We start from the raw sequence: 25,267 nt of genomic DNA, 5'->3' as shown, positions 1-25,267 counted from the left end.
ACAAATATCCTTAGTTTAAAACAATTTAGTGTTCCCGCGTTGTCACACAAAAAAGCCACACAAATATGTCCTCAAGACCAGAGAAAAAAAATTCTCCTGCACTCGAATTCTTACTGCCCGATTCCAAATTTAAAAAGAGAAAGAAAAATTTGTCGTCGTTTGTCTACGTCGTCCTCCAAACGTAAAATTAGGAAACTTCACATAGTAGTCCACGTTAAAGAAAAGGCAAAAACATGACCTGAGAGTGTCATCCAGGTGCAAAGTTATTGTTTTACTTACTAAATCTACCAGGGTTTTTTTTTAAGTTCTCGTTGCATCTTAAACTCCAAAGTCAGTCTTTTTTTGAGTGAAAGCGCCCTCAGTTGTTTTAGCCTTGCTATGGGCTACGGCATATTGAGGGAGCCATGACCATATTTGGACAGTCAACAGCGTGTTGAATAATCACATACATTACTCATCAAAGTTTCGGCAAAATGAGAGATCATCACCGATGAAACGAAGCAATGTTTGATACTGAACCAGCTGCCATGAATTTCATCAGGTCTTTGACTTTAACACAAGGGAGGGTACCATGGGGAAATTAAGCCAAGACTTTCAGCAAAGACATGAATACTAGTCGTCTTTTTTTAAAAATTTCACGTTGCTGTTTGTTCCGTCGTTTATTTATTTAGAAGTAAAATTATTTTGTCTAAGTCGTGTTGCATAAAAACAAGATCGTTAGGATTAAATCATTCTTTCCTGAGTCTGTAGGCTGCTTTTGTCATTTTTGTAATGGTTTCTAGACAGTATAATCATGAATACAAGTTTTAATTCTACTGATACGAATTCAAAGGTGGAATTGGTATTTTGACAACAAACTGTAATACAGTAATAAAAAAAGCAGTTTCGCTTTACACTGTACTTAACTGGCCTGAACCACTGCAGGGCGACACAGCGGCAAAATGAGCTTGCATTCTCTGGAGATATGTGATTCAAGCGTGAATCGATTACGAATGCTCCACTTCAGTCGCCAAATTTACAACTGTTACCACAATACTTTTTTTGTTGTGGAGGAAGTTCGAAGGAACCTTTTCTGAAAGCGACAACCTAATCTATTTTGATTTGGGCTATCCACGCGACATGAGAACAAGCAATGGGAATTTTAAAAATGCCGCCATTTTGCCGAGTAAGATTACTCACGCGTGACAAGCATGCGCAATAATTTTGGCGCTGTCCTGCAGGGCACTTCATCGCCGTGCTCATGCGCACTAGATCTAATAACAAAGTTATGTTAAATTTTTTTTCCAGCCAGTTCCTTCAAGTGCTACAGCTGCGAACCGAAAAGCGCAGAGGAGTCTGACACCACTGCTCAGTGCGAAAAAGATCAGAAAGAGGTGGAGTGCAATTCTACCGCCGGCATGACCTGCATGAAGGAACACTCCACGAATACAGATGACAAAGAATTTGAGACCCGATCATGTACGATGAAACTGGTTTGCGAAGCAGCTAAAAAAGTGTGTGAAGGGAGTAAAGAAGAAAAGGAAAAGGTGAAAATTAAGGAATGTCAAGTGGTTTGCTGTGAAACGGATCTTTGCAACAGCGCCTTCATCACCTCCGGTAGCATCGCAATGATGATGATTGCAGCCATGTTCAGTTTGGTCTTCTTCTAAGCTGATTTCAGTTTAGAAATCAAAGCAGACCAAATTTGAACACTTTGTTTTAAGTATTACCTCAGACTAGTTGCACCCATATGTATCCGAGTGAAATAATGTCAGATAGAAAATAGTTCACTAACGGTGTGGTTACCTACAGTGATGGTCAGCGGGTTAAACAGGAGCTACAAAATGATAAGAAGTAATATTGCTTTGGGAGTGTGCCGGAGATCGATGTTTCAAGAGCTTAACTAGCATTTTTTCTTTCAGTATTTTGAAAATAAGTCATCAGGTAAAAATTATATTTTGTTTCTACTTTCAATTGTAAAATTTAGGCCACGAAAAACCAGGACCCAAATTCACCAAACCCGTACCCTCATAAGTTAAGGTCAGTTTCTTGACAAAAGTCTTTTGTTGGAATAAAAAATCCCTAGATATATCTTCACTTAGAAGGACTTCACGGCATGAATCTGGCTGCCGGGCGTGCGTTTCTCAAAAGCTTCCGAAGAGCTTTCGTGCAAGAAAAGTAATTTTCTTATCCGTTTTCAGATTGCGGAGTTTTTTTCGTACAAAACTAATTCAATGTGTTTCTTAAACTTGTAAAAGTTAAAATGTTTTGCTTTCAAAATTATCAAAAATTGGTATTTTGATAATGAATTTTGTGCATGTAAAATCAGAGTTTTTCGGGTCCAAAATATTTTAGGGAAAAAAGTTCCCCAGGCGTACTATGGCACCGTAAAATTCCGATTCCTGTATAAGCCGAATACATAGAGGGACGTGTCACGGGAATTTTGATCTTTTTAAGTCAAATCTCAGACGCAAACGCAAAAGTCGTTTTATCTCAAGCGGTTTTTACTGTCAAAGCCAACCAATTTTGAAACGCAAAATTACGTCCGACTACACTTACCATTCAGTAACTGGTGCCTGCTTATACTCCAATGTTAAAGGTTTTCTCAGCTTTTTTCCTCAAATTAAACATTTGAACGGCGAAGCCGCTTTCGAGGCTCGTTGATAATTTTGGTTTGAGCCGGAAGACGAAAGAAAATAGCCTCTAGAGACAGGGTAGGTGTGGAAATAGTCCTTCTAGCACCTCGATGACTCGATGATCGTTCGTGGTTTCCCATTTTCACAAATTTTCATCATCTTGAGCACTCGATAATTAGAGAATAAACTTAAGGTTAAACACATTTAATTAAAATAATTGATGTTCAAGGTCAATAGTTATGTTTATTCCTTGTATCTGTCACTGTTAACGTTAATGTTATATTGCGCATGCGCAGTTAGACACGCTGTATCATTTGTGCCAAGATGGCTGCTTTTAAGTAACCATAATTGAAATCAAGGTGCCGTGCCAATAAACGCATTTTAACGTTAGACTCCTGTCTTCAAACAACTTTTGTACATATCCATTGAATAGAGAGATTTCGAATCGCGTTAACGAAAAACGGAAACTGCTTGAGATTCGCGTTTATGTTTTCCTGAAAAAATGAGAACATAGACGAGATGAATGCAAAATAGTTCTAGTCTTTGATGCTAACAAAAAAACTACTCAATTTTACTAAGAACATGAAAACTGCGAGAGGCAAATGTAAGGTAAACATGGCGGACAAACGTAGTTTGTTTCTGCCGTTTGCCGTTTACTGAAAACGTAATTCAGTAAATCTCTCTAATACTCTTAGGGCATATTATGCAATCTGAAATGAAGCAAATACAGGTCTGGAAACGGTATGGATTTTACAGGCGAGTTCTGAAAAGAGTTCATGGAAAATTAAGAAATGATTTTGGTCTGAAATAGGACGCTCCTGAGCAGGGTTTGAAGTACCGAGTAGTACCCCCCCGGGGATGAGTCCCCTGCCCTGGAGCGAGCTCGCTTCCGTGCGGACTGATCTTCACAGCGATTTAGTGGGTAACGTGTCGAGTAATGCGATAAGTTTTCCCGCACTGAAGCGTCAACAACAACGATTTTGTATGTTATAGAAAGTGCGCTGGGTTAACCGATTTTTCTTTGCTGATAGTGCCTCGCGATCGTAGCCTCCCACGCAGTCGTTTTTAGCGGACTCGTATTTCCTAAACTCCACAAATACGAGTCCCCTAAAAACGACCGCGTGGGAGGCTATCGCAATCGCGGGTGTTTCCAAATCCTCGGCGGAACTGGAAACGAATTAAGTGCGTGACAAGGCTCATGCGGCGATCGGAGTTGAGTCTGGATTGATTCTTACAGTAGCTTTGAGCTTTGCTGGCTTTGCACGTAGAGATAAAAAAATAAGTAACATTCTTCGTCATATCATGAAGACTGTGTTAGCTGTTGTTATCATCTCATCTTTATATTCGCTCGGTAAGTATCTTTTAGCGTTAAATTCTTACAGAATCGATCACGATGACTACAAGGGCTTCGTCAAGGTTACGATCTGTTACTGTTTAGAATGATGGGGATTTTGTACTTGTGCGTTGTGCTGGACGAATTCTGTTTCCCTTGATCGTCTGCGTTACTGAAAGTTAAACGTACAGCGGGAAATCGATCAGCTAATAGTTTCTACAACTGAAATTCTTTCGATATGAAACTTCATTCAATAGCGAAACCTGTGAGTAATGGAAACTAATACCTCGCGAGTGCCTGACCTCTAAGGCTGACATCAGAACTACCGACGACTTGAATTCAGTTCGCTCCCTCTGAACTAACTTTGGGGTCACTACGTCATTAATTTCGCTGCGTTTCACAAAAATGAACTCGTAAAGAAAAAGAAAGGGGCATGAAATCATCTTGGCGCAGTCTAAAGTATGTTTTGCTTCTTTAATCTGTTAGCTGTCTTTTCAGTTGGTCAAAAGTGATTTAACAGGGTAAAGATTCATTTTGTTAAGCTTTCTAGCGCTTTGTACCTTGCAAGGTACATGTATTATGGTTTGCCAATGTAAAGTTTATAACCAAAATAATTTCCGCCGGTGAAGCTTTAGAAATTACTCATCTTTATAAAGTTATCAGGCGCGTAGGAGGGGGGGATCGAGGGGTTCGAACGAACCCCCTTTGACTGGGGATCAATAATGGCGGAAAAAAAACTTTTAAATAAAGTTCCTGTGGTCGAAATACATCAACCAAAGAAAAACAGAGATATAAACCCGTTCTTTAGGCCTTATGTCTTATCCTCAGTAAAAATAAAAATTGTCAAGAACCCTTGGAAGATTAATTTTAATGACGTTTCATTTTGGCGGTAAAACCGCATCCGCCCGAAAAAGCCATAGAAGAGCATGCTTTGCGATACGTTTTGTTCTCTGAATGCGATTCACTTCAAACTTAATAGTTCAAGCCTTGTTGAGTTTCACGCGCAATTACGTACAAGTTCGCCCGAGAACATTCCGTCGTGAATGTGAACGTTCCATAAGCGCAATGTGGAGGTTGAACAACTACATGAGGTGTACCATGGGAGAGAGTAGGCTGTCCACCCTGGCTCTAATGCATATCAAATATGATATGCCTGTCAATCTTGACGAAATAGTCAAGTTGTTCGAAGGCCTACACCCGAGATTGATGCAGTTTACCACCTTGGTGTATGACTATCAGCAGATCGAATAGCTATCAGAACTTGACAGGGCGCGGAATGTACATTGAACTTTCTTGTTTAAGTGGAAACAATTATGCCGTCGAAATCTGATGATGTATATATCGCTAAAAAAGCTGCTGTAAAACAAAGTTGTGATTTGCCTAAAATGGGTCTCAAAATGCAGGAAATGAAGTTTCTGGGAACCTAGATTTTCAAAAATTTCCGGGGGAGCATGCCCACGGATCCCCCAAGTAAGAGCGCCTCCGGCGCTCAGCGAGATATGGGGCTCAACGAACACCCCTATCGAAACCTTAGCTACGCGCCAGTATGCAGTTCTTATGTTGGAGAAATTTGGCCTCCGCTTCCTCGGCCGATAAATGAATCTTCTGCCCAATTTTGTCCCAATAGCTGGCCTTTTTGTTCTTGTCGTTAAAATCTCTGCGGCTGCGATAATAAACACATTCATAACGTAGACCGCTCCTACAATCGAACACACGAGCGTTGAATCGTGGGAGAGAACTCGAAATATTATGGGATGCGTTTCGATCGCGGATCGCAAAACTTTGGTTTCCATATGATTGCACAATCGCAATTGATCGCAGATGATCAGATCGCAGACGATCGCAGGAGATTAGAACATGGTTCTATCTTCTACGGTCGTGATCGCAGGATCGCAGACGATCGCAGACCTCATTGCGATCCTCATTCTGCGATCTGCGATCATATGGAAACCAGCCTTTAATTAGTATGGAGGAAGGCATTTTTTCCCTAGGTTATAACCATAGATGACGTCATTGACTAGACACTAAGGAATATTAATTAAGGGGATCCAAGGGGGATCCACTAACGGGGTTAATTTTGCTGAAGGTCAAGAGAGGATGAAGGTAAGAGAGGAAGGTATATTACTGACTGAGCTGGATAATGTTTTTATTATTCAACGTATTGATAGCGAAGCACAAGTCTGCTTCAGAAAAGCTGGAGTTGGTCATTTTTTTTTTTATATTCTTCCCCCCGATACACGTTTATCTCAGTCAGAATATGTGTTGTGTACAGAAGAATTCGAAGAATATTGAGGGCGCCATGACCATATTTGGACAGTCAACAGTGTGTTGAATAATCACATACATTACTCATGAATTAGTTTCAGCAAAATGAGAGATCATCACCGATGAAACGAAGCAATATTTGATACTGAACCAGCTGCCGTGAATTTCATCAGGTCTTTGAGTTTAACACAAGGGAGAGTACCATGGGGAAATTAAGCCAAGATTTTCACCAAAGAAATACTAGTGGTCTTTTTTTTTTTAAATTCCACGTTGCTGTTGTTCCGTCATTTATTTAGAAGTAAACTTATTCTTTGTCTGAGTCGTGTTGCATAAAAACAAAATTGTGCTCATGCGCACTAGATCTAATAGGGAGCTTAAGCAACGACGACTGCAACGGCAACGATAAGGTCACCTGAAAATATAACTTTCTTTCATTTGTGCTACTTCGCGATTATTTTAACTCGTTTAACTTCTACAGAAACGGCGAACTATCCAGGAACCAAATTGGTAGGAGCGGCGAACAAGTTAAGAAAGAAAATGAAAAATTCACCGTCGTCCGTTGACGTACTCTACAAAACCTTAAATGTGGTCTTTTCACGTTGTAGTTTTGCAGAGGACGGCAAAGAAATGTACCAAAGTGTAAAACGCAAGTGCAGAGTGATTGTTTTTGCTCATTAAACCCATTGTTTTGCGGCGTTGTCGTTGCCGTTGCCGTTGTCGTTGCTTAAGCTCCCTAATAACAAGGTTATGTTAAACTTATTTCCAGCCAATTCCTTAAAGTGCTACAAGTGCGAAAGGGAAAACGAAGGCGAGCCTTACTCCACTGCTCAGTGCGAAAAAGATCAGAAAGGGGTGGAGTGCAATTCTACCGCCGGCAAGACATGCCTGAGGATGCACGGCACGGATACAGGTGACAAAGAATTTGAGTACCGATCATGTAGGTCAAAAGAGCGTTGCGAAAGAGTTAAGAAAATGTGTGAAAGACTTAAAGAAGGAAAGGAAAAGAACGACGACGTTAAGGAATGTCAAGTGGCTTGCTGTGAGACGGATCTCTGCAACAGCGCCTTCATCACCTCCGGTAGCATCGCGATGATGACCGGTAGCATTGCGATGATGATGACTGCAGCCATGCTCAGTTTGGTCGTGTTCTTAGCTGATTTCAGTTTAGAAATCAAAGCAATTTGAACGCTTTGTTTTTTAAGTATTACTTCAGACTAGTTGCACACATATGTATCCGAGTGAAATAATGTCAGATAGAAAATAGTTCACTAACGGTGTGGTTGCGTACAGTGATGGTCAACGGGTTAAACAGGAGCTAGAAAATGATAAGAAATAATATTGCTTCGGGAGTGTGCCGGAGATCGATGTTTCAAGAGCTTAACTAGCATTTTTTTCTTTCAGTATTTTGGAAATAAGTCATCAGGTGAAAATTATATTTTGTTCTACTTTTAATTTTAAAATTAATGCCACCTAAAACCAGGGCCCAAATTCACGAAACTCGCACCCTCCTAAGTTAATAGGGACTTTAAGAATCCACGACGGCAACGGCAACGAAAACGTCGCTTGAAAATATGACTTCGCGTTACTCGTACTACATTGCGATTATTCTAATTCGTTCAACTTGTACAATGCGGCCGAACCATCCTGGAACAGAGCAGGTGGGAACGGCGTTCAATTTGAGAAAGAGAAAAACAAAATTTACTATCATGTACTCACGTTCTCCACAAAACCTTGAATCTGGTCATTTCACGTTGTTGTTTGGCAGAGTACGGCGAAGAAATGTACCAAAATTTATAACATGCGTGCAGAGCCTTTCAGGGTTTTTCTCATCAAATCCTATTGTCTTGTGATGATCTCCTCAGTGCCATGGCCGTAGTAGTTTCTTAAACTCCTTATGATTCTAAGGATTTTTTCTTGACAAAAGTCTATTGTTGGAATAAAAAATCCCATTTTTAAGGAACAATGCCTAGATATATCTTAACTTAGAAGGACTTCATAGCATGAATCTGGCCGGGTGTGTGTTTCTCAAAAGCTTCCAAAGAGCGTGCCAGAAAAGTTTTTTTTTTATCCTTCTACAGATTGCGGAGTTTTTTTCTTACAAACTAATTCAATGTGTTTCTTAAACTTGTAAAAGTTACATGTCAAATGTTTTTGCTTTCAAAATTATCAAAAATTTGGTATTTTGATAATGAATTTTGTGCTTGTAAAATCAGAGTTTTTCAGGTCCAAAATATTTTCGGAAGTTTGAAAAAAGTTCCCCAGGCGTACTACGGTACCTTAAAATTCCGATTCCTGTATAAGCCGAACACATAAAGGGACGGGTCACGGGAATTTTGATCTTTTTAACTTAAATCTCAGACGCAAACGCAAAAGCCGTTCAATCTCAAGTTGTTTTTACTGTCAAAGCCAACCAATTTTGAAACGCAAAATTACGTCCGACTACACTTACTAGTCACTAACTGGTGCCCGCTTATACTCTGATCTATAAGGTTTTCTTCACTTTTTTTTCCTCAAACTAAACAGTTGAACGGCGAAACCGCTTTCGAGGCCCCTTGTTAATTTTGGTTTGAGCCGGAAGACGAAAAAAGAAAGCCTCTAGAGCAAGGGTAGGTGTGGAATTAGTTCTTTTAGCACCTTGATGACTCGATGATCGTTCACGAGTTTCCCATTTTCACAAATTTTCATCATCTTGAGCACTCGATATATAGAATAAACTTAAGGTTTAACACATTTAACTACAGTCGGACCTCTATTAAGCGGCCACCCTGGGGACTTTGAAAACTGGCCGCTTAATAGAGGTTGGCCGTTGAATAGAGGTATCGAATACAGCACTTTACTGACAAAATAATAATTCGGGACTTTGGAAAGTGGCCGCTTAATCCGACTGTAAAACAATTGATGTTCAAGGTCTAGTTATGTTCGTTCCTTGTATCTGTCACTGTTAACGTTAATGTTATATTGTGCATGCGCAGTTTAAGTAGACACGCTGTATTTTTGCATCGTTTGTGCCAAGATGGCTGCTTTCAAGTAACCATAATTGAAATCAAGGTGCCGTGCCAATAAACTCGTTTAAACTTTAGACTCCTGTCTTCAAACGACTTTCTCTTGCTTTTGGACATCCATTGAATAGAGAGATTTACAATCGCGTTTACGAAAAACGGAAATCGCTTGAGATTTGCGTTTATGTTTTCTTGAAAAACATGAAAACATAGATGGGAATAATGCAAAATAGTTCTAGCCTTTGATGCTAACAAAAGAAAACTACTCAATTTTACTGAGAAAGTGAAAACTGCGAGCGGCAAATGTAAGGTAAACATGGCGGACAAACGTAGTCCGTTTTCTGTCGTTTGCCGTTTACTGAAAACGTAATTCAGTAAATCTCTCTAATACTTAGGGCATATTATGCAATCTCAAATGAAGCAAATACAGTTCTGGAAACGGTATGGATTTTACAGGCGAGTTCTGAAAAGAGTTCATGGAAAATTAAGAACTGATTTTGGTCTGAAATAGGACAGGGATGGGTTCCTGGGCAGAGTTTGAAGTGCCGAGTAGTACCCCCTGGGGATGAGACTCCTGCCCCGGAGCAAGCTCGCTTCCGTGCGGACTGATCTTCACAGCGATTTGCATCGGTGGGTAACGTGTCGGGTAATGTGATAAGTTTTCCCGCACTGAAGCGTCAGCAACAACGATTTTACACATTATAGGAAGTGCGCTGGGTTAAACCATATTTCTTTGCTACGTACAGTGCCTCGCGATCGCGGTTTTTCAAATCCTCGGTGGAACTGGGAACGAATTAGGGTGCGTGACGAGGCCCATGCCGCGAAGCTTTGAGTTGCTGGCTTTGCACGTAGAGATAAAAAACAAGTAGCATTCTTCGTCATATCATGAAGACTGTGTTAGCTATTGTTATCATCTCATCTTTATATGCGCTCGGTAAGTATCTTTTAGCGTTAAATTCTTACAGAATCGATCACAATGACTCTTCGGTAAGGTTACGATCTGTTTACAGTTTTGAATGATCCTCGTTGCAATCGGGAATTTTGCACTTGTGCGTTGTACTGGACGAATTCTGTTTCTCTTGATCGTCTGCGTTACTAAAATAAGTTAAATGTAGAGCAGGAATTGATCTATCAGCTTATAGTTTCTACAAATTCTATCGTTTTGAAACTTTATTCAATAGCGAAACCTTTGACTGTGTGAGTAATGGAAACTAATATAAAGAACCCAATATTACCGAGGATCTAATTAAAATCGTACCATTGTTATTACTATTATGGTCGTTGGCCAGCGAGCCATGCGAGCCACCGTGCGAGCCATGCGAGTCACGCGAGTCATGCGAGCCACAGTGCAAATGTTAAGAATTTTTATTTGTTTTATTTACATTCGCGTGAGAAAATTTTGGACGAATTTTTTTCTTTGTTTTCGTTTTTGTTATAATTTTGGAGAGAATTTTGCCTATTCAAAATCGCCCAAGATGTGCAAAAAAATAAAAACAATACGCAAAAATTTATTAAGGTTCAAGACTTCAGAAAAAAAATCCGAGAAAAACATACGGCGGCACCACTACTCGAATAGGTATCTATTGATACATGTCATTCATTGATATCCACGTGGAACTTCATTCAAGAAAAAAAAATGCTTCTGTTACGCTGCTTCTTTTCAAATTGAATTTAGTGCGACAATATTGACTTCGCTCATCTTTGAGTACTCATTTATCATACCTTACAAGTTTGGAATGACACTGACAATCAGCCCTGACGTGTCAATTACAGTCAACCCAGGTCACGCGTGAAAAGTATTTCCAAGAATGAAATGAACATTCGAATTTCTCTTTGTAATGTCCGACGTGTGAATGGAATGTTGGACATTTCTTTGGAAATCGTTCCAAAAAAGACGCATTAACTGAAAAAAAAAAAGATTCAAAATACTTAATACAAAATAATAATAATAATAATAATAATAATAATAATAATAATAATAATAATAATAATAATAATAATAATAATATTTATCCAGGGAGCCCACTCGCCTTGGCGGTTTTCAGTGGGGCCCTTGGGAAACAATTGTTATGCTTGAAATATTCAATTTTGCAGTGTAAAGAAAAATTCATAGCTTTATACCGTCAATAAGCTAGGGAAATTTATACGGGAACTCTGAAATCTCGTTGGCAACTTTCAAAACTGACATGTAAATTTCAAAACTCCGTTCAAATTTCAAAAATATCGTTCACGCGTGACCTGGGTTGACTGGAACAAAAAGTATCATGGTTTGCGTTGTCCCACTGTAAGAATTTAATATTGCGATGTTATTCATCTTGTTCCGATGCTCTTGTTCTTGTTCTTATGTGAATGTAAATACAACAAATAAAAATTCTTGACATTTATACTGTGGCTCGCATGACTCGCGTGACTCGCATGGCTCGCACGGCTCGTATGGCTCGCATGGCTCGCACGGCTCGCATGGCTCACACACTCGCAGATTTTTATCACTCTAAGATTGCGTACATTGTAAATTCTACCACTGCTCTCCTCGTTTACTAATTTCTTACATTTAAATACTAACTTATGTAAATGCTTTACTCTTACTAACCGAGTTCGAGGTCCGTACTGTAAGTTACGGACCGAATTTTTTCTCGTTGACTTCGCGCGCGGCATAAATCGACGGGAAAATTAAAGGGGCCACTGTTGTTTTCCTGTGATCAGTATTTGCAATGTCACGTTATCATTTATTTGATTTACCTGACAATGGTTTTGAAGTAGATATTTAAGGTCAATTGCTTCGTTTTGTTTGCAGAGAACGTCAGAGTACGCAATTTACATGACCTTACATTCCTTCTTGTGCAACTCTGTACAAGACGTGACTTCAGTCTTGAAAATCGTTCTGTCATGTCAGCAAACTTCAAAATTTTGGCGAGGTTTACGACACGTGCAGAACGTTAGGCGAGTCACCTGAGTGATCGTGACATGAAACATCACGCCATAATGTGAGACACTGTACCCACTTTCGAAACTGGTCGATCCGTGCAAATCGACCATTTACTCGCGTCCCTCCACGCGTCGTGTCTCCTCGCAGGAAGCCATTTCCGCGCGCGCTCGCGTGATTAAGAAAAAAAGGGAATGCTTTTAATTTTCGTCGCGTCAGTGGTTAACAGCCGGAAATAAATTTCTCCGTCTGTATTATATTTATGACTGAATGAAATTGAACCACCAGATTTCTGTTCTTCTCTTCGTTGGTGATCCTACCGGCTAAAGACCTTTAAAAATCGTTGGCGAGGGAACCGAAGAAGTCTCATTCGTGGAGCCCCCACCCTGAAGGTTCAAAGCCTCACGAATTCACATGCCAAAGACAGCAGGAGGAGTATACGGTACCCCTCCCGTTATTGGTACAGCAAGGCTATCTTTGTGTTGTATAAATTTCTGTTGGGAATTTCTCGTCGCTGGTTTCTTCCCTTTCCAATACTTGGAGTTTTTTTACTTATACCCTTTTGGTTCAAAGCAGGAGCCCATTACCCTGTTTAAAGCTGGAGTTGGTCATTAATTGTTATATTCTTCCCCCCGATACACGTATATAGCTGTTATTCCGTCATTCAATTAGAAGTAAACTTATTCTTTGTCTGAGTCATATTGCATAAAAACAAAATTATTAGGAATAAATCATTCTTTCCTGAGTCTGTAGGCTGCTTTTGTCATTTTTGTAATGGTTTCTAGACAGTATAATCCTGAGTGTTATCATTTTAACTCTACTGATACTGTGCAGAAAATAAGCTATAAATTAACTTCAAGAAGACCCATTATATGTTAATAACCTCGCCTAGGAAGAAAGTTGATGTTCGAGTATCGGCCTGTGACATAGAACAAAAATCTCAAATCAAATACGTGGGCGTCTTAATCGATGATTGTTTAAGATGGGATGCCCAGCTCCAGTACATTAGCAACAAAATAACAAAAAACACTGGAATTTTATCTAAACTTAGATACTATGTCTCTATAAATACGCTTAAACAACTATACTATACGCTCATATATCCGTATCTAAATTACGGGTTAATGAGCTGGGGTACTGCATGCCAAGCAAAATTTAAAAAGATAAAAAATAAGCCATAATAAGTGCCTTCGCTGCATGTTCTTTGCAGACAAAAGAGAAATACAGTAATAGCCCGCGTATAAGAACCTGGGTTTTAAGAACCTGTTAGGCTAAAATTTTCACTTTAAGCCCCCTCCACATAAGAACCTATTTAGGCTAAAATTTTAAGTTAGGTTCTTATCAGTGGGGTTGCTGTAAAAGTGTATAGGTAGAAACTGCCGAATTAAGGTCATCATCTATTTAAAAGTAACTTGACATAACTATATTTTCTCTCAAGCTTAAGTACCATGTTGTATGTCTATTGTGTTTGCCATTATACTGAGTTGTGAGATGATATTTATAATATATATATAGTATATTCAGATGAAATTCATATGAAAATATAAGAACCTATTTTAAGAACCTTGGTAGCCTAAATCTGCTTTAAGTACCATTTATATAAGAACCTATTTAGGCTAAATTGGAAAATTTAGGTTCTTATACGTGGGCTATTACTGTACAACACCATACTTGACTGTATTAGAAATCCTTAAGCTAGAAAATATTTTTAAGTTGAAATTGGTTTCCTTGTGCATAAATTATAATACAACAAAAAGGAAAGACCCCCTGCCCTCCATGATCTTGTTTCCCCAGCGTCTGATATCCATAAATATAATACCAGATTTGCCACTAGTCAAAACCTGTACAGACCATTTTCTAGAACTAATTATGGTTTAGCACGGTTTAGAGTAGTGTCATCCCAAACCTGGGAAACAATTCCAATGGCAGTTAAGTGTCTGCCTTACAATGCTTTTAAAAAGAAATACAAACTTTTTCTACTTGACAGCCAAACATAAATAATATATACAATTCAACGTACACCAATTCAACGTATACTATATACTTTTGTATTTGCTGGAAACATTTTTTTTCCTTACTGATGTATTTTCCTCTCCCAAGCCTAATTTAACTAGCAGAGCTCTTCAACCAGCGATATAAATTCTACCTCCCCCCTATTTTATTTAACTGCACAGAGGTAGTGGCAAACACGAAAGCCTTGCTCCTTTGGCCACTACGCACTTCTTCCGTAGAAGGAAAAATCATTCAACAAATTGCTCTGCACGTTTAATTTTTTTTCTTACTATAAAATATATTGTATTTCGTTCGAATAAGTGTGAATAAAATTGAATTGAATTGAATTGATACGAATTCAAAGGTGGAATTGGTATTTTGACAACAAACTGAAACAATAAAAAAGCTTTTCGCTTTACCTTGTACTTAACTGGCCTAAACTGTCAATTGGGGTCTCTTAGACTAACGTTTTGTGTAAAAACGAAAACCACGTATATTGCGTTACACGATTTGGGATGATAGCGAAGTCGCTTCCATTTTTAAATGGTATTTTCGTCAGGGGCTTTTCCGTGAACATTAATATGTGCTCACGATGACTGCCCCCTCAAGCGCTTCACTGAATGACAAACATACAAAACAAAACGACGAGGATGCTTTCTACAGCAGATTCGTTCCCAGTCATCGTTGGTGGGTGGTTATATGTGACGTAACCCCTTAAACTGATCAGAAAGACGCGCCCGGGAGTTCGATCCCAAGCCTCTGAGTAAAAGCTCAGCTCGTTACTTGATAAGCGCGAGGAGGCCTGGGAACGAGGCTGGTTTCAAAGAACCACTGCGGACCGACACAGCGGCAAAATGAGTGCGCATGCTTCGCAGTTTTTTGATTCGAGCGAGAATCGATTACGAATGCTCCACTTCAGTCGCCAAATTCACACCTGTTACCACAATATTTTTTTTTGTTGTTGAATAAGATGTGATAGGGGAAGTTCGACGGAACCTTTCCTGAAAGCGGCAACCTTATCTATTTTGATTTGGGCTTATCCCCGCGAAACGAAAACAAAGATGGGAATTTTAAAAATGCCGCCGTTTTTGCCGAGTGAGATTGATCACGCGTGACGAGCATGCGCGCTCATTTTGCCGCTGTGTCCTGCAGGCTTCATCGCTGTGCTCATGCGCACTATATCTAATAACAAGGTTATGTTCAATTTATTTCCAGCCAGTTCCTTCATGTGCTACAGCTGCGGACCGAAAAGCAAAGGCGAGTCTTACACCACTGCTCAGTGCGAAAAAGATCAGAAAGTGGTGGACTGCAATTCTACCGGCGTGACCTGCATGAAGGGACACTCCACGAAGACAGATGACAACGAAGTTGAGTTACGATCATGTTCGTCGAAAGAGGTTTGCGAAGGAGCTAAGGAAATGTGTAAAGGAAGTCAAGAAGAAAAGGAAAAGGTGAAAGTTAAGGAATGTCAAGTGGCTTGCTGTGAGACGGATCTTTGCAACAGCGCCTTCATGTTCTCCGGTAGCATCGCGATGATGACTGCAGCCATGTTCAGTTTGGTCCTGTTCTAAGCTTATTTCAGTTTAGAAATCAAAGCAGACCAAATTTGAACGCTTTGCTAATAGGTATTACCTCAGATTAGTTGCACCCATATGTATCCGAGTAAAATAATGTCAGATAGAAAATAGTTTACTAACGGTGTGGTTACGTACAGTGATGGTCAGCGGCTTAAACAAGAGCTATAGGAGATAAAAGTTTAAACATTGCCTTGGGAGTGTGCCGGAGATCGATGTTTCAAGAGCTTAACTAGCATATTTTTCTTTCAGTATTTTCGAAATAAGTCATCAGGTGAAAATTATATTTTGTTTCTTCTTTCAATTGTAAAATTTAGGCCACGAAAAACCTGGGCCCAGCTTCACCAAACCCGTACCCTCCTAAGTTAATAGGGACTTTAAGAATCCACGACGGCAACGGCAACGAAAACGTCGCTTGAAAATATGACTTCGCGTTACTCGAACTACTTTGCGATTATTCCAATTCGTTCAACTTGTACAATGCTGCCCAACTTTTCTGGAACAGAACAGGTGGGAATGGCGTTCAAGTTGAGGAAGAGAAAGAAAAATTTACTATCATGTACTCACATTCTCCACAAAACCTTGAATGTGGTCATTTCACGTTGTTGTTTGGCAGAGTGCGGCGAAGAAATGTACCAAAATTTATAACATACGTGCAGAGCCTTTCAGGGTTTTTTCTCATTAAATCCCATTGTCTTGTGATGATCTCCTTGCCGTGGCCGTAGTAGTTTCTTAAACTCCTTGTATATTCTAAGGATTTTTTCTTGACAAAAGTCTATTGTTGTAATAAAAAAGCCCATTTTTAATGAACAATCCCTAGATATATCTTAATTTAGAAGGACTTCATGGCATGAATCTGGCTGCCGGGCGTGCGTTTCTCAAAAGCTTCCGAAGAGCTCTCGGGGCCAGAAAAGTAACTTGCTTATCCGTTTTCAGATTGCGGAGTTTTTTTTGTACAAACTAATTCAATATGTTTCTAAAACTTGTAAAAGTTAAAATGTTTTTGCTTTCAAAATTTTCAAAAAATTGGTATTTTGATAATGAATTTTGTGCATGTAAAATCAGAGTTTTTCGGGTTCAAAATATTTCGGGTGTTTGAAAAACGTTCCCCAGGCGTACTATGGCACCGTAAAATTCCGATTCCTGTATAAGCCGAATATATAGAGGGACGTGTCACGGGAATTTTGATCTTTTTAAGTCAAATCTCAGACGCAAACGCAAATTCGTTCCATCTCAAACGGTTTTTACTGGTTCCCGCTTATACTCTGATCTCAAAGGTTTTCTTCAGTTTTCTTCCTCAAACTAAACAGTTGAACGGCGAAGCCGCTTTCGAGGCTCGTTGTCGGTTAATTTTAGTTTGAGCCGGAAGACGAAAAAAGAAAGCCTCTAGAGACAGGGTAGGTGTGGAAATAATCCTTTTAGCACCTCCATGACTCGATGATCGTTCATGAGTTTCCCATTTTCACAAATTTTCATCATCTTGAGCACTCGATAATTAGAGAATAAACTTAAGGTTAAACACATTTAATTAAAACAATTGATGTACAAGGTCAATAGTTATGTTTGTTCCTTGTATCTGCCACTGTTAACGTTAATGTTATATTGCGCATGCGCAGTTAGACACGCTGTATCATTTGTGCCAAGATGGCTGCTTTTAAGTAACCATAATTGAAGTCAAGGTGCCGTGCCAATAAACGCATTTTAAAGTTAGACTCCTGTCGTTAAACAACTTTTGTACATCCATTGAATAGAGAGATTTCGAATCGCGTTAACGAAAAACGGAAACTGCTTGAGATTCGCGTTTATGTTTTCTTGAAAAAATGAGAACATGAACGAGATGAATGCAAAATACTTCTAGTCTTTGATGCTAACAAAAAAACTACTCAATTTTACTGAGAACATGAAAACTGCGAGAGGCAAATGTAAGGTAAACATGGCGGACAAACGTAGTCCGTTTCTGCCGTTTGCCGTTTACTGAAAACGTAATTCAGTAAATCTCTCTAATACTTAGGGCATATTATGCAATCTGAAATGAAGCAAATACAGGTCTGGAAACGGTATGGATTTTACAGACGAATTCTGAAAATAGTTCATGGAAAATTAAGAACTGATTTTGGTCTGAAATAGGGCAGGGATGGGCTCCTCGGCAGGGTTTGGTGTACCGAGTAGTACCCCCCGGGGGATGAGTCCCATTCCCCGGAGCGAGCTCGCTTCCGTGCGTACTGATCTTCACAGCGATTTAGTGGGTAACGTGTCGAGTAATGTGATAAGTTTTCCCGCAAAGAAGCGTCAACAACAACGATTTTATATGTTATGGAAAGTGCGCTGGGTTGGCCGATTTTTCTTTGCTGACAGTGCCTCGCGATCGTAGCCTCCCACGCAGTCGTTTTTAGCGGACCCGTATTTCCTAAACCCCACAAATACGAGTCCCCTAAAAACGACTGCGTGGGAGGCTATCGCAATCGCGGGTGTTTCCAAATCCTCGGCGGAACTGGAAACGAATTAAGTGCGTGACAAGGCCCATGGAGCGATCGGAGTTGAGTCTGGATTGATTCTTACAGTAGCTTTGAGCTTTGCTGGCTTTGCACGTAGAGGTAAAAAAAATAAGTAACATACTTCGTCATATCATGAAGACTGTGTTAGCTGTTGTTATCATCTCATCTTTATATCCGCTCGGTAAGTATCTTTTAGCGTTAAATTCTTACAGAATCGATCACAATGACTACAAGGGTTTCGTCAAGGTTACGATCTGTTACTGTTTAGAATGATGGGGATTTTGTACTTGTGCGTTGTGCTGGACGAATTCTGTTTCTCTTGATCGTCTGCGTTACTGAAAGTTAAACGTACAGCGGGAAATCGATCAGCTAATAGTTTCTACAACTGAAATTCTTTCGATATGAAACTTCATTCAATAGCGAAACCTGTGAGTAATGGAAACTAATACCTCGCGAGTGCCTGACCTCTAAGGCTGACATCAGAACTACCGACGACTTGAATTCAGTTCGCTCCCTCTGAACTAACTTTGGGGTCACTACGTAATTAATTTCGCTGCGTTTCACAAAAATGAATTCGTAGAGAAAAAGAAAGGGGCATGAAATCATCTTGGCGCAGTCTAAAGTATGTTTTGCTTCTTTAATCTGTTAGCTGTCTTTTCAGTTGGTCAAAAGTGATTTAACAGGGTAAAGATTCATTTTGTTAAGCTTTCTAGCCCTTTGTACCTTGCAAGGTACATGTATTATGGTTTGCCAATGTAAAGTTTATAACCAAAATAATTTCCGCCGGTGAAGCTTTAGAAATTACTCATCTTTATAAAGTTATCAGGCGCGTAGGAGGGGGGGATCGAGGGGTTCGAACGAACCCCCTTTGACTGGGGATCAATAATGGCGGAAAAAAACTTTTAAATAAAGTTCCTGTGGTCGAAATACATCAACCAAAGAAAAATAGAGATATAAACCCGTTCTTTAGGCCTTATGTCTTATCCTCAGTAAAAATAAAAATTGTCAAGAACCCTTGGAAGATTAATTTTAATGACGTTTCATTTTGGCGGTAAAACCGCATCCGCCCGAAAAAGCCATAGAAGAGCATGCTTTGCGATACGTTTTGTTCTCTGAATGCGATTCACTTCAAACTTAATAGTTCAAGCCTTGTTGAGTTTCACGCGCAATTACGTACAAGTTCGCCCGAGAACATTCCGTCGTGAATGTGAACGTTCCATAAGCGAAATGTGGAGGTTGAACAACTACATGAGGTGTACCATGGGAGAGAGTAGGCTGTCCACCCTGGCTCTAATGCATATCAAATATGATATGCCTGTCAATCTTGACGAAATAGTCAAGTTGTTCGAAGGCCTACACCCGAGATTGATGCAGTTTACCACCTTGGTGTATGACTATCAGCAGATCGAATAGCTATCAGAACTTGACAGGGCGCGGAATGTACATTGAACTTTCTTGTTTAAGTGGAAACAATTATGCCGTCGAAATGATGTATATATCGCTAAAAAAGCTGCTGTAAAACAAAGTTGTGATTTGCCTAAAATGGGTCTCAAAATGCAGGAAATGAAGTTTCTGGGAACCTAGATTTTCAAAAATTTCCGGGGGAGCATGCCTACGGATCCCCCAAGTAAGAGCGCCTCCGGCGCTCAGCGAGATATGGGGCTCAACGAACACCCCTATCGAAACCTTAGTTACGCGCCAGTATGCAGTTCTTATGTTGGAGAAATTTGGCCTCCGCTTCCTCGGCCGATAAATGAATCTTCTGCCCGATTTTGTCCCAATAGCTGGCCTTTTTGTTCTTGTCGTTAAAATCTCTGCGGCTGCAATAATAAACACATTCATAACGTAGACCGTTCCTACAATCGAACACACGAGCGTTGAATCGTGGGAGAGAACTCGAAATATTATGGGATGCGTTTCGATCGCGGATCGCAAAACTTTGGTTTCCATATGATTGCACAATCGCAATTGATCGCAGATGATCAGATCGCAGACGATCGCAGGAGATTAGAACATGGTTCTATCTTCTACGGTCGTGATCGCAGGATCGCAGACGATCGCAGGCCTCATTGCGATCCTCATTCTGCAATCTGCGATCATATGGAAACCAGCCTTTAATTAGTATGGAGGAAGGCATTTTTTCCCTAGGTTATAACCATAGATGACGTCATTGACTAGACACTAAGGAATATTAATTAAGGGGATCCAAGGGGGATCCACTAACGGGGTTAATTTTGCTGAAGGTCAAGAGAGGATGAAGGTAAGAGAGGAAGGTATATTACTGACTGAGCTGGATAATGTTTTTATTATTCAACGTATTGATAGCGAAGCACAAGTCTACTTCAGAAAAGCTGGAGTTGGTCATTTTTTGTTATATTCTTCCCCCCGATACACGTTTATCTCAGTCAGAATATGTGTTGTGTACAGAAGAATTCGAAGAATATTGAGGGCGCCATGACCATATTTGGACAGTCAACAGTGTGTTGAATAATCACATACATTACTCATCAATTAGTTTCCGCAAAATGAGAGATCATCACCGATGAAACGAAGCAATGTTTGATACTGAACCAGCTGCCATGAATTTCATCAGGTCTTTGACTTTAACACAAGGGAGGGTACCATGGGGAAATTAAGCCAAGATTTTCACCAAAGAAATACTAGTCGTCTTTTTTTTTTTAAATTCCACGTTGCTGTTGTTCCGTCATTTAAATAGAAGTAAACTTATTCTTTGTCTGAGTCGTGTTGCATAAAAAAAAAAATTGTGCTCATGCGCACTAGATCTAATAGGGAGCTTAAGTAACGACAACTGCAACGGCAACGATAAGGTCACCTGAAAATATAACTTTATTCCATTTGTGCTACTTCGCGATTATTTTAACTCGTTTAACTTCTACAGAAACGGCGAACTATCCAGGAACCAAATTGGTAGGAGCGGCGAACAAGTTAAGAAAGAAAATGAAAAATTCACCTTCGTCCGTTGACGTTCTCTACAAAACCTCATTTTTGTTTTACGTATGATGATTAATTTGTATTAGAAATTTAAATTTTATCTAGTATGCCATTTGAATTTTTTGTTTTTTTAATTTGTGTTAGTTATTCTAATCATTTAGTGTGAAATACCTGTAAACTAGCTGGTGAGCCTAGGTTGCTGGTCTCACAAAAGCTAAGCGTATTTTCACAATAAACTGCTATCTAATCTAATCTAATCTATCTAATGTGGTCATTTCACGTTGTAGTTTTGCAGAGGACGGCAAAGAAATGTACCAAAGTGTAAAACGCACGTGCAGAGTGATTGTTTTTGCTCATTAAACCTATTGTTTTGCGTCGTTGTCGTTGCCGTTGCCGTCGTCGTTGCTTAAGCTCCCTAATAACTGTTAGCTTCACACTACCAACTAAGTTTGTTCCAAGTGAGCACTTGATTAAAGTGCACTTGAAAATCTCAAGTCGCACTTTAGAAAACTTGGCTTCACACCTGGTGACAAAGTATACACTTGAAGCACAAGCTGTCAATCATCGTTCGCGGTAAAATCAGAAATGCGATTGCTCGCCGGAAAATCATGGAGCCTTTGCAGCGGAAAAACGTTTTATGTTGTTTACTCTTTATTTTGTCTTTAATTTTAACTCAGAGAGTTTTAACATTACAGGAAATGCATAGGTACTTTATTGTTTACGAGTACTTGGCGACAAAACAAAAGAACAGGCGACATCTTCTGAACTGAAAATCGATGTTTCAGGCTGTCAAATAAGATCGTAAGTTTAACTATTTGTATCGGCTTTTCCTTCTTTTTTATGTTTACTAACAAAAAAGAGTGTTCCATGGAGTCCTCAAACTGCGAGGCGTATCTCCAGCTTATCATTTTGATTTTTTTTTTTTTTTTTTTTTTTTTTTGATTAATTTTAGTTCACGGCAAAATTTTTCTGTCCTGGCACCGCAGCATGTGGCTATCAGTTGGTTTCCCTTTTCCTATTGGTCAAGTACGTTCTTAAGTGTGGTGTTGGCCATACTTGGCGGTGTACTTCGGCTTCTTTGAACTACGAACGTTTCCATGGTCACTAAGTAAAGTTCAAGTTGGTAGGTTTTACCCCTTCACACTCAAGTAGGTTTCAAGTGCACTTAGATTATACTTACAAGCTCTAGTGTGAAGCCCCCAAACAATTAAGGTTATGTTAAATTTATTTCCAGCCAATTCCTCAAAGTGCTACAAGTGTGAACGGGAAAACGAAGGCGAGCCTTACTCCACTGCTCAGTGCGAAAAAGATCAGAAAGAGGTGGAGTGCAATTCTACCGCCGGCAAGACATGCCTGAGGATGCACGGCTCGGATACAGGTGACAACGAATTTGAGTACCGATCATGTAGGTCAAAAGAGCGTTGCGAAATGGTTAAGAAAATGTGTGAAAGACTTAAAGAAGGAAAGGAAAAGAACGACGACGTTAAGGAATGTCGAGTGGCATGCTGTGAGACGGATCTCTGCAACAGCGCTTTCATCACCTCCGGTAGCATTGCGATGGTGACCGGTAGCATCGCAATGATGATGACTGCAGCCATGTTCAGTTTGGTCCTGTTCTAAGCTGATTTCAGTTTAGAAATCAAAGCACACCAAATTTGAACGCTTTGTTTTTTAAGTATTACTTTAGACTAGTTGCATTCATATGTATCCGAGTGAAATAATGTCAGATAGAAAATAGTTCACTAACGGTGTGGTTGCGTACAGTGATGGTCAGCGGGTTAAACAGGAGCTAGAAAATGATAAGAAGTAATATTGCTTCGGGAGTGTGCCGGAGATCGATGTTTCAAGAGCTTATATTTAACTAGCATTTTTTTCTTTCAGTATTTTGGAAATATGTCATCAGGTGAAAATTATATTTTGTTTCTACTTTTAATTTTAAAATTAATGCCACCTAAAACCAGGGCCCAAATTTACGAAACTCGCATCCTCCTAAGTTAATAGGGACTTTAAGAATCCACGACGGCAACGGCAACGGCAACGGAAACGTCGCTTGAAAATATAACTTCGCGTTACTCGTACTACTTTGCGATATTCCAATTCGTTCAACTTGTACAATGCGGCCGAACTATCCTAGAACAGAACAGGTGAGAACGGCGTTCAAGTTGAGAAAGCCGAGAACGAAAAATTTACCATCAACTACTCTCGCTCTCCACAAAACCTTAAATTTGGTCATTTCACTTTGTTGTTTGGCAGAGTGCGGCGAAGAAATGTACCAAAATTTATAACACACGTGCAGAGCTTTTCAGGGTTTTTCTCATTAAATCCTATTGTCTTGTGATGATCTCCTTGCCGTGGCCGTAGTAGTTTCTTAAACTCCTTATATATTCTAAGGATTGTTTCTTGACAAAAGTCTATTGTTGGAATAAAAAAACAATGCCTAGGTATATCTTAACTTAGAACCACTTCATAGCATGAATCTGGCCGGGTGTGTGTTTCTCAAAAGCTTCCAAAGAGCTTTCGTGCCAGAAAAGTAATTTTCTTATCCGTTCACAGATTGCAGAGTTTTTTTCTTACAAACTAATTCAATGTGTTTCTTAAACTTGTAAAAGTTACATGTCAAATGTTTTTGCTTTCAAAATTATCAAAAAATTGGTATTTTGATAATGAATTTTGTGCATGTAAAATCAGAGTTTTTCGGCGGCGATCCAAAATATTTTCGGGAGTTTGAAAAAAGTTCCCCAGGCGTACTACGGTACTGTAAAGTTCTGATTCCTGTACACTCTGCATTTTTTTAAAGAACCATTTTTATAAGAACGTTGAGGCTGGGATTAGCTAAAATTTTAAGAACGTATTAAGAACATTCCTCAGGCTGAGAGTCGATTAACTGTTTTATTTTGCTAATCTGTATATAAAATCTAGGTAACAAATATAAATCAACCAGAATACTTAAGGGCATGTTTTGTGTATGGTGACACACATATCAGTTAGTCATAATCAGCAGTTCTTGATACCATATCTGAGCAGGCAATGCTTGATTTACTGAAATACATGTAGTGTATACCATGTAATTTAAGAAAGTCTTAAGAACGTTTTCAACCTCAAATCGCAAAAAATTATAAGAACGTTCAGCCTCAGCTCCAAAATTAGAGGTTCTTATAAAAAGAACAGAGTGTATAAGCGGAATACATAAAGGGACGTGTCATGGGAATTTTGATCTTTTAAGTCAAATCTCAGACGCAAACGCAAAAGTCGTTTTATCTCAAGTGGTTTTTACTGTCAAAGCCAACCAATTTTAAAACGCAAAATTACGTCCGACTACACTTACTAGTCATTAACTGGTGCCCGCTTATACTCTGATCTCAAAGGTTTTCTTCAGTTTTTCTCCCTCAAACTAAACAGTTGAACGGCGAATCCGCTTTCGAGGCTCGTTGTTAATTTTGGTTTGAGCCGGTAGACGAAAATGGAAAGCCTCTGGAGCAAGGGTAGGTGTGGAAATAGTCCTTTTAGCAACTTGATGACTCGATGATCGTTCACGAGTTTCCCATTTTCACAAATTATCATCATCTTGAGCACTCGATAATTAAAGAATAAACGTAAGGTTAAACACATTTAACTAAAACAATTGATGTACAAGGTCAATAGTTAGGTTTATTCCTTGTATCTGTCACTGCTAACGTTAATGTTATATTGTGCATGCGCAGTTTAAGTAGGCACGCCGTAGTTTGCATCGTTTGTGCCAAGATGGCTGCTTTTAAGTAACCATAATTGAAATCAAGGTGCCGTGCCAATAAACGCGTTTTAACGTTAGACTCCTGTCTTCAAACGACGTTTGGATATACATTAAAAAGAGAGATTTAGAATCGCGTTTATGAAAAACGGAAACTGCTTGAGATTCGCATTTATGTTTTCTTGGAAAAAATGAGAACATAGATAGGGGTATCGAATGGTCTTTGCGAGCATGCAAGCAGTGTGTTTATTTTTGCGAGCACGAGCAGTTGTCAATTTTTCCTGCGAGCAGCGAGCACTTTAGAAAAATACAGATGGCGAACAGTGAGCACTTCGAGTACTTAGTAAATTTTCCGCTAGCTGGAATCTCTCTTTTATTATAGGATACGTTGT

The 25,267-nt window shown here is 39.5% G+C and overlaps 2 protein-coding genes across 7 annotated transcripts in view; both read left to right on the top strand.

The window, feature by feature from the left end:
• Positions 1-24,955, top strand: part of LOC146475064 (uncharacterized) — a 28,218-nt gene extending 3,263 nt beyond the window's left edge. The window contains exons 3-4 of one of the 5 annotated variants that reach the window (XR_014866105.1): positions 6,980-7,636; positions 23,052-24,955. Coding sequence is in view for 4 of the 5 variants with exons in the window: in XM_085116794.1 (XP_084972920.1) it covers positions 3,918-3,966; positions 6,980-7,398 (468 nt within the window). In the remaining variant the exon portion in view is untranslated. Of the gene's footprint in view, positions 1-1,287; positions 3,006-3,822; positions 3,967-6,979; positions 9,293-15,364; positions 15,970-23,051 lie in introns of those variants that run through there. The other 4 variants (XM_085116796.1, XM_085116794.1, XM_085116793.1 and 1 more) reach the window with 4 other exon arrangements.
• On the top strand, positions 9,885-23,081 carry LOC146475065 (uncharacterized). Of its 2 annotated transcripts, none has more exons than XM_085116797.1 (2): positions 9,885-10,146; positions 22,383-23,081. In XM_085116797.1, the coding sequence occupies exons 1-2, from the start codon at positions 10,098-10,100 to the stop codon at positions 22,766-22,768; spliced, it is 435 nt and encodes a 144-aa protein (XP_084972923.1). In that variant the 5' UTR covers positions 9,885-10,097; the 3' UTR covers positions 22,769-23,081. The 2 variants fall into 2 exon arrangements, with proteins under 2 accessions (XP_084972923.1, XP_084972924.1); XM_085116798.1 differs by lacking the exon at positions 9,885-10,146 and adding an exon at positions 18,238-18,377.
• Positions 24,956-25,267: the final 312 nt, after the last annotated feature.

Source organism: Pavona decussata, unplaced genomic scaffold (genome assembly GCF_977016875.1).
Source record: "Pavona decussata unplaced genomic scaffold, jaPavDecu1.1 SCAFFOLD_87, whole genome shotgun sequence".
NCBI classification, from domain to species: Eukaryota; Metazoa; Cnidaria; class Anthozoa; order Scleractinia; family Agariciidae; genus Pavona; species Pavona decussata.
Note: the sequence above shows the minus strand (reverse complement) of the source record. Positions and strands in the feature narration are given on the sequence as shown.